This window comes from Aphelocoma coerulescens, chromosome 3 (assembly GCF_041296385.1).
Source record: "Aphelocoma coerulescens isolate FSJ_1873_10779 chromosome 3, UR_Acoe_1.0, whole genome shotgun sequence".
Taxonomy (NCBI): domain Eukaryota; kingdom Metazoa; phylum Chordata; class Aves; order Passeriformes; family Corvidae; genus Aphelocoma; species Aphelocoma coerulescens.
This window is the reverse complement of record NC_091016.1, coordinates 78,908,881-78,921,511: the sequence shown is the minus strand read 5'-3', so window position 1 is coordinate 78,921,511 and position 12,631 is coordinate 78,908,881. Positions and strand designations below refer to the sequence as shown.

The 12,631-nt window shown below is 38.8% G+C and overlaps 1 protein-coding gene across 2 annotated transcripts in view; it reads right to left on the bottom strand.

The window, feature by feature from the left end:
- Positions 1 to 1,949: 1,949 nt before the first annotated feature.
- Positions 1,950 to 12,631, bottom strand: part of WASF1 (WASP family member 1) — an 88,577-nt gene continuing 77,895 nt past the window's right edge. For both annotated transcript variants that reach the window (XM_069010991.1, XM_069010992.1), the window contains exons 4-9: positions 10,499 to 10,652; positions 9,683 to 9,800; positions 8,687 to 8,859; positions 6,512 to 6,691; positions 4,538 to 5,175; positions 1,950 to 2,858 (exon numbers count right to left, since the gene is read on the bottom strand). In XM_069010991.1, the coding sequence (XP_068867092.1) occupies positions 2,701 to 2,858; positions 4,538 to 5,175; positions 6,512 to 6,691; positions 8,687 to 8,859; positions 9,683 to 9,800; positions 10,499 to 10,652 (1,421 nt within the window). In that variant the 3' untranslated portion in view covers positions 1,950 to 2,700. The remainder of the gene's footprint in view (positions 2,859 to 4,537; positions 5,176 to 6,511; positions 6,692 to 8,686; positions 8,860 to 9,682; positions 9,801 to 10,498; positions 10,653 to 12,631) is intronic.

Sequence of the window (12,631 nt, the reverse complement as noted above, 5' to 3'; positions counted from 1 at the left end):
TCTAATCACAGGCGTGAAGAGCCCAGCAGCCCTCTGCACAGCATTCCACCAAACGAGAAAGGCGGTTGGAGACCACAGTAAGAGGGACACAAATCACTGAGATTGCAAATGCTTGGCTTGGAGTCGATCTACAAACACAAATATTCAAATTCAGCAACCACCTCTTGCTACTAGTGAATCATGCTATTGCTATCTGGAGACGAGTTGCTATGGCAGAAAGCTGTAGCAGTGGCAGAAGGCCAAGAATCCTGCCTTTGAAATGTTAACTGAATTTAACTCTTGACTTTTCTCAGACAAGGTTCATTACTTTGTGTGACTGTGTCATATTAAATGAGTGCTTTGTCTGCCCTGGGTACCAGCTTGGAAGGGATACTCTTAATCAGCAGGACAGCAAAGCAGGTCAATAACAATCATTTTTTATAACTTCAAGTCTGCTATGTGATAGCTGCAGGCCTTTTTTTGCTTTGATTTCTTCACTTTAGCTAAGTTGTACCCAGGTCACAGCTCCTGGACACACTCAGAGCACACCCACAAATGCGGGCATGACAGTGAGATGCTCTAATTTGAACAGTTACAGCCTGGGCACAGAAATGCTGCTGCTCCATTTAAGTGAGAATGTAGGCTGCTCTCCATAATATCCACCAGAAAAATCAGGATTTTACAGAGACTTGAGCAAGGAACAGGTATAAACATCAGTTGAAATGCAATTTCATGAATGGCAGAACTACCTACAAGTAGAATTTAGGGACAAGCTCCTCTTTCAGCTGCCTGGAGTGCAGATCTGGGTCCCTGGTCAAAGGGGAGCTGCAGCTGCATACAGTGAACTTTGCTTAAAGATCTCAAATCTTTACAGCTGAGTAAATAGGATCTCTTACATTTAGTTACTGGGCGAGTTACTTAGGTTTGCTGAGTTAGGATTACTAAGATCCAAGGAAACAGTATCAAATATTCATAGAGCAGTGCCTCTGACATCCTTTCTTTACCATTACAATGAGGGATTAAGAAGGACATGCACTTTGGAAGCTGGCTGAGAACGGCAGAACAAACCAGATGGTGATACACTGTGAAGAAACTATCAAAGAGAGCAGTGCACAGAGATCTGCAGCCGTAGTTACAAAGATGCAGATTCACAAATTGTGACAATAATTTTTCTTCCACAAAACCAACAGAGGCATTACTGTTGAAGTTGAAAAAGTCTTGAGTACAGTAGGCCATGTGCAAAATTACAGTGGAGGCTGAGATGGTCACAGTGGAGTTGGAAGGGTTGCTGTACACTATTCCTACCCCAGCCTATACCTTGGGAGTTTTGCCCAGCTGCAAGACAAGGCTAACAACCACGTCCCTGCAAACTGGTCCATAACACACAGAACATTTAGTGTTCCCCCTTCAGAAATCTCATTCTGACTTTCAAGACTTATTTCCTTTGACTATACAATCCTTTCTTCCAGGAATGAGATCACAGGGTAAGAGAGCTCTTGCACTCTCTCTCATGCTTCCCTTCTCAAAAGGCTTTTGACTACGCGCTCAGACTTGAAGGAGTTATTCCAGGGAAGAGAAACACAAAAACTGTGCAAAACATGCACTATGCTGCTAGACAGCACTTAAAAAGTCATCTCTCATTAACCATGATTTTATCTGCTGCTTCTCTTCAAGCAGTTGGTACACTGATGGTAGTGTTTTGTTTTTTTTTTTTAAAAAAAAAAAACAACCCTAAAGCCAATTAGCCACAAGCTCCCAATTCTGTGTTTGCATTTTTTTTCAAACTAAGGTCACGATAAGATTTCAGCTGGGTTTTTTTTTCTCAGTAGATATGCATATAGATATCATTTAATGATAGTTTCTTGTTAGATCAGGTACAGAATATTTACCATAGATTAAATACTTGAAATCCAAGGATCTCTCAGATATACCAGGGAAAAGCAGGCTTCATTGAAAAAGCAACACCCAGGAACATTTAAAATGAACCATTTATTAAATCAAACTGTTATTTTAACAGTTACATAAGTTACACAGCATGTTTAAGTCAAAAGATTTCACAAGGAAAAAAAAAACTTTAAACTTCTATTATGCAGGCAAAAATAGTACCACACAATATGTACCTGGGAGGGAAGAAGGGAAGGGGAATCTCTAAACATTCAAATAAGGCCATAATTATTTAAAAACAACAATAAAACAATAATAACCCCCCCAAAGATCCATCTGCTTTTCAGTGTGTTCAGTGCTGCTAACTATATGTACTTTAGTGTACAGGTGTGATCGAGGCAGTGATATTTTGACAGCTAGGTTAAATGTTTTAAAACACTATCAGAAGTGGAATAAGGCTCATTAGTACATACAGCTGCCCTTGGAATGTCAATCTCAGTTGCCTTCATCAACTTAAAATTCACAAAGTGCACAGTTAAGATATGCCAAAAAATTGAAACTGCTACTCTACCAACAGCTGCCCATGCTTAATACTTAGTGGTCTATTGGAACAAAGTATGTTCTTTCAAAAGAGATGTGTAAGAAAAGCCACTGTAAAACATTTAGTTTTGAAGATGCACTAGGAGCTCTTTGTAAACTGAAAAGTAGAAAAACATGGATTAATCATGTTAAGAAAAGAATACAAAAAACACTAGAAATGACCATCAAACTTTCAAAGAACAAGCACCACAATGGACATTAGCATTCGATTTTGCAGTGTACAGCAATGTAATAATTTTACTCTAGCCAATCTACTTCATCAAATTCTGAATCATCTTCTGAATCACTGTATTCCACAGCAATGCGACGGGAGAGGATAGTGGCAACATCGTTCTCAATGCGCTCGTGTTTAGCTTCTTGTTCCCGCTGCTCTTCAACTTTGCGGAGCTGAATACCTGGAGAACATCAGATCACAAACACGTCACTCTCCTGTTCACCACTGTAAATGCATCTAGCCCATGATTCACAAAATGCTTCGCAAGCAAAAGTGAAGACAGAGGATGCTGTCCTGCTCAGGTAGAAATTTTTTTGTCAAGTTTTTAAAGAGAGGAATGTCAGAACTGCAGTGGCAGACTAGATCATGAGTCCTTCTACTGTAACATCCTGGTTCTAATTTCCCATTAAAAATACATTTTTAGTACCACCGTGAGTGATTAAGCCATTTTGCTATTTGCATTTCCAGACATTTTCTATACTCTCTATTCATGATTTTAATGGAAGTTCATAGCTATTTGAGTATCCTAACAAGACAGGAACTCTTGTAACCCTGTTTTTTATCATATAATGATCTGGTTTGGGATAAAGTATTACTTGGAGATCAAATACAAAGGAGAAATAACACATACCAAAGGTATGAAAAAGTTAAATCCAGCAACTTAGTTAAAAACATGACAGAGATTATATATTTTGGTTTTATACTCACAACATCCCAGACCGACACAGACTAAGAATGACCTACATCTTGTACTTAATATTCTTTGCTGTCAGCTGACAGGCAACCCAAGCACAGGACCTTAGGTAGAATTTAAGCTGTGGTAACTCGAGCCTTTGTTTCTTGGGCATGACTTGGTCAAAAGTGTTTTCAGCAATCACCTAGATTATACCAGCAGGCTCTACTTCCTTATTTGTGCTGACATTCTCTATGCATGTTCATGCACCTCTCTTGTACTCAACTCTTGTCAACATTTCTTTAGACTCAATGATGTTATCAATTCATGTGCACATAGATGTGCAAAAATATTTTGAATTATTGCTATAGCCTATCTGCTGATATTACAGTACCATACAAATTCTGTGCTGTGCTGCTGTGCAGGGGAAGAGTAGAAGAACATAGGACTTGAAACATTTGAGAGAGCTTCACTACTGAAAGATACCCCACCATCAAACAGCAGCGTGCACAGCGCAGCAGGGATTTTCCTGGCCATGGGCACAATAAGCTGAAAGGTACAGCTTGCACACAGCTCCTTGTGAGATCATCAGGAAAACGCTGTCCTGCAGCTCTGCCCTTCCCTTGCACTCTGCCATGGGCACCTTGCAATGCAAAGGGTGCTCCACTACTGCGCTGAGATGTGCCCAGATCAGGTACTTTACAGCTTGAAGTCTTCAGCAATGATTTCTGGACGTCACTTATATATTGTTGTAATACAGTGAGAGATGATCAAAATACCAATGTCAATTGATCTGTTTTGCTTTTATCTAATAGTCTGTGAAAACCAATGTTTTTGTCTTCTACACAATCTGTAGATTATCAGAAATAGCTACATTTGCAGGTAAATAGAAGTGGAAAGATAATCTCCACAGATCATCTACAAACACGTGTACTTTCTTCTGTAATCTAACTTCCACAGAGAACCAGTTTTGCTATCCAAACTAAACACCTGATAAGTGCAATTACAAATTGAAAAAAACCTATCTACTTGGCAATGCATACACCGTAGAGGATAGAAAACAGAAGCAGACTTAAGATGCATTCCTCTAACTTCTTACACATGTGAAATATTCCCTCTCTCAAAGGTCACATGTATTTAGCAGGTTTCTGAGATTGTTCTTTTTGCTGCTTAATAGCCAATGTTACCTTTCCGTATTGCTTCCAGCAGAACACTTCTGGCATCACTGATGACAGGAAGAGTTGAAGGATGGCGTTTGGGCTCCGGAGCAGGAATCACTTGGGATGGTGGAGATGGAGGCATTATGGGTGCATGAGGGCCAGGGACAATGGTTGTGGGAGGAGGGTGCAGAACAGGAGGAGGGTGAGAAAGGTTTGCAACTGTGACAGGGGAGGAGGGTCGAATGCCAGGAGGTGGCAGGGGAGGAGGTGGGGGTGGTGGAGGAAGTCCCTGTACTTCAGCTTGTGGAGGAACTGGGTGAACAGGTACAGCTTCGCACACCTGGGCGGCTCTAGTGACAGGGGGAGAGGGTTGTGCTAGGGGAGGAGCAACTGGAGGTGGAGCTGGATGAAGAACTCCAGGAGCTATCTGGAGAGGAGCTGGTGGAGGTGGCACAGCTGGGGCCTGCAGAGCAGCTGTGGGAGGGGGTGGTGGGGGTGGGACTGGGGGTGGAGGGGTGGAAGTCATTGCAGCTCTTAATGATGAAGTCGACAAAGCAGATGGAAGAGGTGGTGGTGGTGGTGGAGGAGGAGTGGGGCTCACAAACACCGGTGTTCTGCCTGTTGCTGGTGACTGAGGACGATTTTCTACCAAGCCAGGAGTAGAACTGCAATATCCAATAACAGAACAAAGTTATTAGAGCTAGAGAGTGGAAAAAATAGTAACAGATTCACTTCTGCAACTTAAGAACATTGAAACGTGGGCATTAAAGATCATTATGTACTATGATGATTTCAGGGTGTTTGTTCACACCTCATAAACGAGGAAATCTAATTTTCAGTATGGAGCATGGATCAGGTTTCCAATTTTTCTGCTCAAATTCAGCTACTAACCAAATTTATGGTCGTATACAATGTACCTGCATCTTTATCAAAGGCTTCCTATACTAGTATAATTCTTCCCTGTTGTCCCTAAGTAAATCCAAACTATTTTTCTGAAGTAAGGGAACTAGCAGTTGATTAGCTGCTTTGATTCACAGAACTTTAAAACCAAAACAAAACAATGCAAACAATGAGGGCAAGTTAATTTGAAACATGAATTTCAGGTGTGATGACAAAATGAGTGAGACTAATATCAAAGGTCATCAATACTATGTACAGAGAGGAATAGTTATATGCTAGATACTCATTATAGGGCAATGAATAGGTGAATTGAAGAAAACAAGAGAGAAGAGTAAACTTATTTTCCTGAAAGACCACTAGAGGATTTTTTAGCTGTTGTGGAAAATTAATCTAAAGAGTTATGCATTTTTGCATATGATCTCCTAAGCAGTAAAAAAATCATTCTTTTCTAGAGACTAACATCATGCTGATGTAACAACCCCATCTGAATTAACTGTCCTCTATTCTAAGTTGTATGTACCAAACCATAAAGTAAGACTTTTGGTATAAAAATAGGGGAGTGACAACAAAATTTTCAGCTCTAGAAAACATTCTATGTATGTATCCACTTCTGAAAACGTACAAAGAAATAGAAAATAAAAACATTTGGGGGAGGGAAGCACTTGCAATTTAGCAAATGCGATGAATACATAGTTTTGACAACTGTCTTACTGTGATAAATTCTTCCTTTCATGTGGGCTGAAACACAGCTCAGTTGTACTAATTTCCAAAACTCCAAAGCTACATCCTGAAACACCAACATATTTCAGAGAAACATTTTCCATACAGTTATTTGTGTTTCCACTTAACTCAGAAGGCAGCACGGTTGCAGTATTAATGGCAAGGTGAGGTGGGTCTCCACCAGAGCACTCTACGGGATTTAGATGCCGGCCTTCCCAACCAGTTCCTGGCAGCCCTGTTCCTGCAGGCTGGGGCTTTAGGCTGCCACAGCCCCTGGGATGCCTGTACTGCCTGGGCAGCATGGAAATAACACTAACAACTATTGGTGGGGTGGTAGCAAACCACCCCAACAGATCTGCACGTGGCTTTTCCAGCTCGTACCTAACACAGGGAGGCACAGGTTTCACTTCGGCGGCTCCGTGCATCGGAGGCGGCGGCGGCGGCTCATGGGGCCTGACCAGCACACGCTCCTCGGCTCTGTTCAGCAGCTCAGACATCTGGCTATAGGGTAATGCAGAGAGGGAATACGATCCATCGATGTGGTCCACGTATGCTTGAGATCTGTAGAAAAACAGGGAGAAATGATCCAACTTCACCTTTAGCAGGAGTAAGTATTAGTGCCCTCAGCTACTGTTCTATGCTTCGGTCTGACTTCTAAATACAAGTATCTTCTCTTCACTAGTGCTGCATATTAAACAGTGTGGCTTTTCAGTAATTTATCCCACTTTCCCTGTTATTACTTCTAGCAGCTCAAGGGTTTGATTTTGACAGGTATATCTGATAGTTTCTACAGTATGTGTGTGACCTTAGTGTTTATTAGTCACATTATTTTAAGTAAACACAGCAATAAAATCAGAACTACTCTTCTTTTATATCATTCATGAAACATCCATCAATGTTAGAATGGTAGAATTTACAACTGAATAATTTAGCTGAATTTCTGTCAGAGGATCTTTATTCCAATATATACAGAGAACTTGCTACTTTAATAGACAGACAAAGGACTCAATAAATATCTATTATTGAGTAGTAGCAGTAAATAAAGATGATTCAACTTACTTGTTAATGACAACTTTAGACACACCTCAAGGACCTGATCAGTTAGTAAATTTTAATTAACTATTCAATACAGATCTTTATTTTTAAAAAACTGTATTAAATTCAGAGCAAAAGTGTTTGTGGAACACTTCCCAACAAGTAAAGGCAACACTCTACATTTCCACATACTGCCACCACTGTAGTATCTAAATCTATTAAATTTGTCAGGGGTGAAAATCTTCGTTTATTCCAAAGCATGGTGCTGTTCTGTATCTGAACAATGTGCTCTGCACATGCAGTGCTCCCAAGCGCTTCAGCATTACTCATAATTGCATTACTAGTACTGAGATAATCAAGGTTTAGGCCAGGGTCCTGGATATAGATACCTGCAACAAGCATGTCTAAAGTGGAACCCAACAACACAACAAAAAGACAGCAGGAAAGCAGATGTTTCTGCCTATGACTTGACACAACAGTTTACAGAGGTACTATAAAGCTGTTCCTAGAAAAATGCTAAGCACCATAACTTAACTTGTACCCCACTGAGTGAAATGCACTGAGAGCATTTTCACATTCTGAATTGAGCTAAGTTTTCCATAAGCAGGTTTTTCTATTTTTCAGGCAGCAAACACTCTCTCCTACAGCTGTCATAATTACTCACCATCACTACTGAGCTTGTTTGAAAGCCTTACAAAGCTAAACAAAATACTCTCTTATGGTGTGTTTTTGACCACACAAAGGGGAAAAAAATTAACTATTTTTTGGAAAGACAATGAATGCTTTTTAATTAAAAAAAAAACAACAAAACAAAACACCTAAAACCCACAAACCAAAACTATACCCCCAAATGTCCTAACACTACTTGTCAGCCCTCTTTGCTTTCAGATGTTTCTTGGTTGGTTAAATGCACTTGATCTTGCACAAAGACCAGAAGCATAAGCACAGCAGGTATTTACCGTGTGAAATGCTACTTTTAGCCACCAGCAAACACGTGCTGTGAAATGAGAATTCAACAGGTTGGATTTTGTAATAGGCTATAACCAGAAATGTCAATCAAATCAGGGATTTGTTCAAGAGTAAAGAGAAGCTCAGCATTCTCATTTGAGTTCCAAGTGGACGTTCGTTCACATCACACACATCATATAGTCTTGGCAGTGTCTGCTTAAGAAAAATCAAGAGGCTGGAATAATAGGGATTTTGTAGGTCAGGACTGGAATGTAGTGACACACCTGGGTGCAAGCTTGCAGCAGTGACACTACACCTTCATCAAGCTGTAGAGGACAACAACATCCTTAAGGATACAATGAGGATACACACTACCCTTACAAATAGCAACATAGTAACTACTCCTTCAAGGACACACAAAGTATTTTAAAACTGAGTTTTGATTAAGCCAAATCAGTGATTTCCAGGGCATTTCAAGGGGAGCAGTAGCCTCTTGTCATTGACCATTTCTCATGTGTGTTCACTACACAGTACAAATACACTTAATAAAGGATAGAAAAAACATAAAGGAACCTTGATTCAAAATGTGAAGCTGGGCCATTAGCAACTTCAATGTGCTTATGTAAGAGGTTAGCATCATCTTCTGCGAGCTCTGGACCTTGGGCTAACTTCTGCCACTCTCTCCGTCTGTCATGAGGTGCCCTTGGCACTTTCTCTGGTTCATGAGGGCGATCTAGATTTTTCTGCTGTAGGAGAGTTGTGCAAACAAAACTGACAACTGAGACAGTGATCTTAATTAGTTGCATATAAACATCAGCCACAAAATTATGAAAAACAATCCAATTTCAAATGCAAGAAAAATTTACTTTCAGGCTAAACATAATATGTAAACCAGAAAGACTTGTAAGAGCCAGAAACTTAAGTCTAGTGGATAAGTAGCTGAATAATACAGAGAAAAGTAGCTGTTTAAGTAGCTTTTTATTCTAAGTTTGAAATCAAATTATGAATCTGACACTCATATTTACTCTCTCTACTGTGTATGAAATATACAGAATAATGGTCAAACAAAAAAAGCATTACTTTTGCAAAAGTGCTTGTTTAATTTTAAGAACATACAAGCAAAGTTTTATATTCCTACTAATTTCTTTCTAGTTTAAACTAGAATGTCATTCAAGCTTTTCCACCTGTAAGATTAGGTGGAATGTCATTCAAGCTTTTCCACCTGTAAGATTGTCAAAATTTTGTCCTACAAGTAAGTGTTCAAATTAAATTCTTTATTCCTGCTGTATTCCTCCTTTCCAAGTCATTGCTAGAATACTCAAAAATTTTGGCAAATCTGATGTCGGTTATGTTAAGACAGCATGAAAGCTTCAGGTCCTTCTGTATCATTTTACTACTACTATTATTATTATTTAATTGCTAAAGTTGATGGAACTGAACTAATACAAGTAGTTTTAGTTGAATAAAGATGACTCTGTCAAGTTTGGATTGCTATTAAAGTAGTATATTTGCAAGCAAACCCTTTCTAGGAAAAAACAAGGAGAAGCTATATAGAGTTAACATATGTACCTTCTGCTTCCTCTTTTCTTTTCGTTTGTCCTCGGTGTCCTGCAACATTTTTTCCTTCCATAGATCAAAGAAATATGAAGGATTTGTATAGAACTTCAAACCCTCTTTTCCATCATCCCTGAAATACAGTGACACAAACAGGGCATACTATTTATTTGACAAGACATGAATCCAAACATTAAGACAAAGGAAGGGCATATTAAGGAACACAGGGTATCTCAGACCCTGAAATGTTTTACTGAGGAACATAAAAGAGATGATCATTGACCTCCTGCATCATCAGTTTTTACTGTCTTTCCTGGCATTCAAGGTCCTAATTTTAGGAAGATAACTTTAACACAAGCTCCAGACAAAAAAAGGAGTGTCATAAATCAGAGGCCTCCCACTCCAATAACTCAAATCTTGCTGTTAAAACATTGAGCAAATTTGTGTGGCTGCTCATGTTCAGCTACTGATTCAAATCGACTCTGGGACAGCAAACATTTCAATTCATTTCCATTGAAGATCCTTCTTTCTACACGCTTACCTGTTTAATTTCTTCACACTCAAGTACATTATATGGTTTAATAAATACAGATAATAAAAATTACTTTTTCCTACCATTTTACACTGAGTTAAAATTTCAGTACAATGGAGTAAAGTTTTAATGCTTATAATGTCTTCTGCTGCTTTTATTCCTCCAGCAGCTTCACAGTTTTCTAGTCTGGCTCCTTAAATATTCAAGAGCTACTCAACATGAGCAAGGTGCCTGGATATATCCTCTCTATTACATAAAATAAGCTAGAAATTGTTTTTGATTTATTTTATTTTACTAACCTGTAAGGGGTGAGAATGTTAAGTGGAGGAGGCTGTTCACAAATGTCGTAAGTTTCTTGCAAAGGAATTGGCAGAGTTTTGCGGTCAAACAGCTGTTGGTCTTGAATTGTGGAACTCCGGAAAGCTTTTCTCATTGTAATGTCCTGCAGTGACACTGAAAGGGAATATTGCCATTTAAAAAACCCCACCAAATAAATTTTATTTGGAATTATCTGGAATTGCCTAATGTTGGTTAAAATATAAAGCACCACTGCTTGCATCTTAGGCATTTTACAGCAAATGCAGATTCATCTAGCAGTATTGCCATGGCAAGATATTGTCAGACTATGTGAAAATCATGTCTGTAATGTTCTAGCACGTTATCCTCTATTTAGCTTCACAAGAAATTTTTCTCACCTAGATAGATATCATAACTCTGTCTGTCCTAAGTAGTTCAACAAATTGCTTACTGTAGCTGTAAAATATCATTCGGTAGTTCAGAAGTACCTAATAACATCTACCAGCTCCATTTCACAATCCTTTTGCTACTAAAATCTACTCTCTGTCTTGAGGTATAGATTTTACCTTTATGGCATGAGCAAGCCAAACTTTGCATTGCTTGCATGTAGGCAGCAATTCCACTGAAGGCCCACTGACATGCCAAACCAGCAAATTGCTTAAGCTTATGCTACTGAGATCAATGGGCTTGAATGGGAGGTGATTCTATGTTCCAACACATGAAACTAGTCAAATGCTTTTTAATCTGTTTAATCAACATGAGCCTTCTCTGTCTAATTTAGAGCCACCTTGACTTTAAAGCACAGTAGTTAGGAATAATCAACTACCTTTATGTAAGATCCAAAGGAAAACTATACTACATGAACACAACACATTAAACAGTGATTTCAACTATTTTTACCCACTCCTGGTAAGCCTCCGTATCTTTCTCAATTTCCAAAGAGTTTTTTCTATTTCATTAAAATTTAGATAAAGATTAATGGAAAAGTGACCACAACTGATAAGCTTTGCACTTTTAATTCTGGAAACAGTATACTTATTTAGTCTCATATTTCTCTCCCTCCCTGATCTTCAGTTACTGCACCTGTGAAGTCCAGGTGTCTCTCAAGGCTACCTTTGCAACCAGCATTAGACTTCCATTAGATAAAGCAGCAAATCTTTTCATTAGTTTGGGCTCTTTTCCTAAAATCACAAACAATACTGAAACCAGTCTTCAGACATAGTAGCAAAGAGAGTATTCTCAGCACATGCATTTTATCTATAAATAATTATGTTTATTTTATAGAAACAGGTTGATAGTAATGCCCCTTTATGCAAGATGAGAGGACAACTCTACTCGTGTCCCCTATCACTAGGGCCTTTGGCAACAATTTAAAGAAAAAGCTGTTTAAGCTGAAAACTGTATTTTCACTTGGGTTCCTGTAACACATACAAGTGTACACATACACATGTACATACACCAAGCTGGATTTCTACTGTGTGATCACAAAGGGGTGGAAGGCGGGATTTTTTCCAGAAGGCTTGCAGTTCCTGGAATGTTCTGTCTTCTTACCTAAGCATATTGGCAACATCCTTTGTGAGGCTAAAGATGGGATTTATTTGATTTTCAGCTTGGCTTCTGAAGTTTATTACACTTGGCAAGGTTGTGTTCTCCTGGAGAAGTTTCCTCCTTTTTACCCTTAGGTTCTAATTCATCACAGTGTCTTTTATTCTTTTTAATACCTTTAATTAGCTCCTCAGAAGCCTTTTAAAGTATGTGAATGAAGTATTATAATGTCTGAATGTCAGCTAGGAGTCTCAATTTCTGTAGGTATTTTTGCAGTCATAAATAACCCTATATATTTTGTACCTGTCATGAAGTACAGCTGGCAAAAGTTCAGTTAGAATAACTGAGGTTTACCTCATCTAAAAACTTAAGTCTTAGATCTTTTTATACTTCAGCTGCTTTTCCTTTGGATTGTTGGTTATACAAATAACACCCAGTGTTCAGAGTTGCTTGGCAATCCTGCAAGATTTCTGTCTGTCATTTATTTGAGACGTTTCCAACAAAAGTAAAACTTAGTATACTTCTCTTTGAACCTGTGTACATTCTGAAGACAATGAACTAAGTCATTTATTCTAATAAATAAATACAGT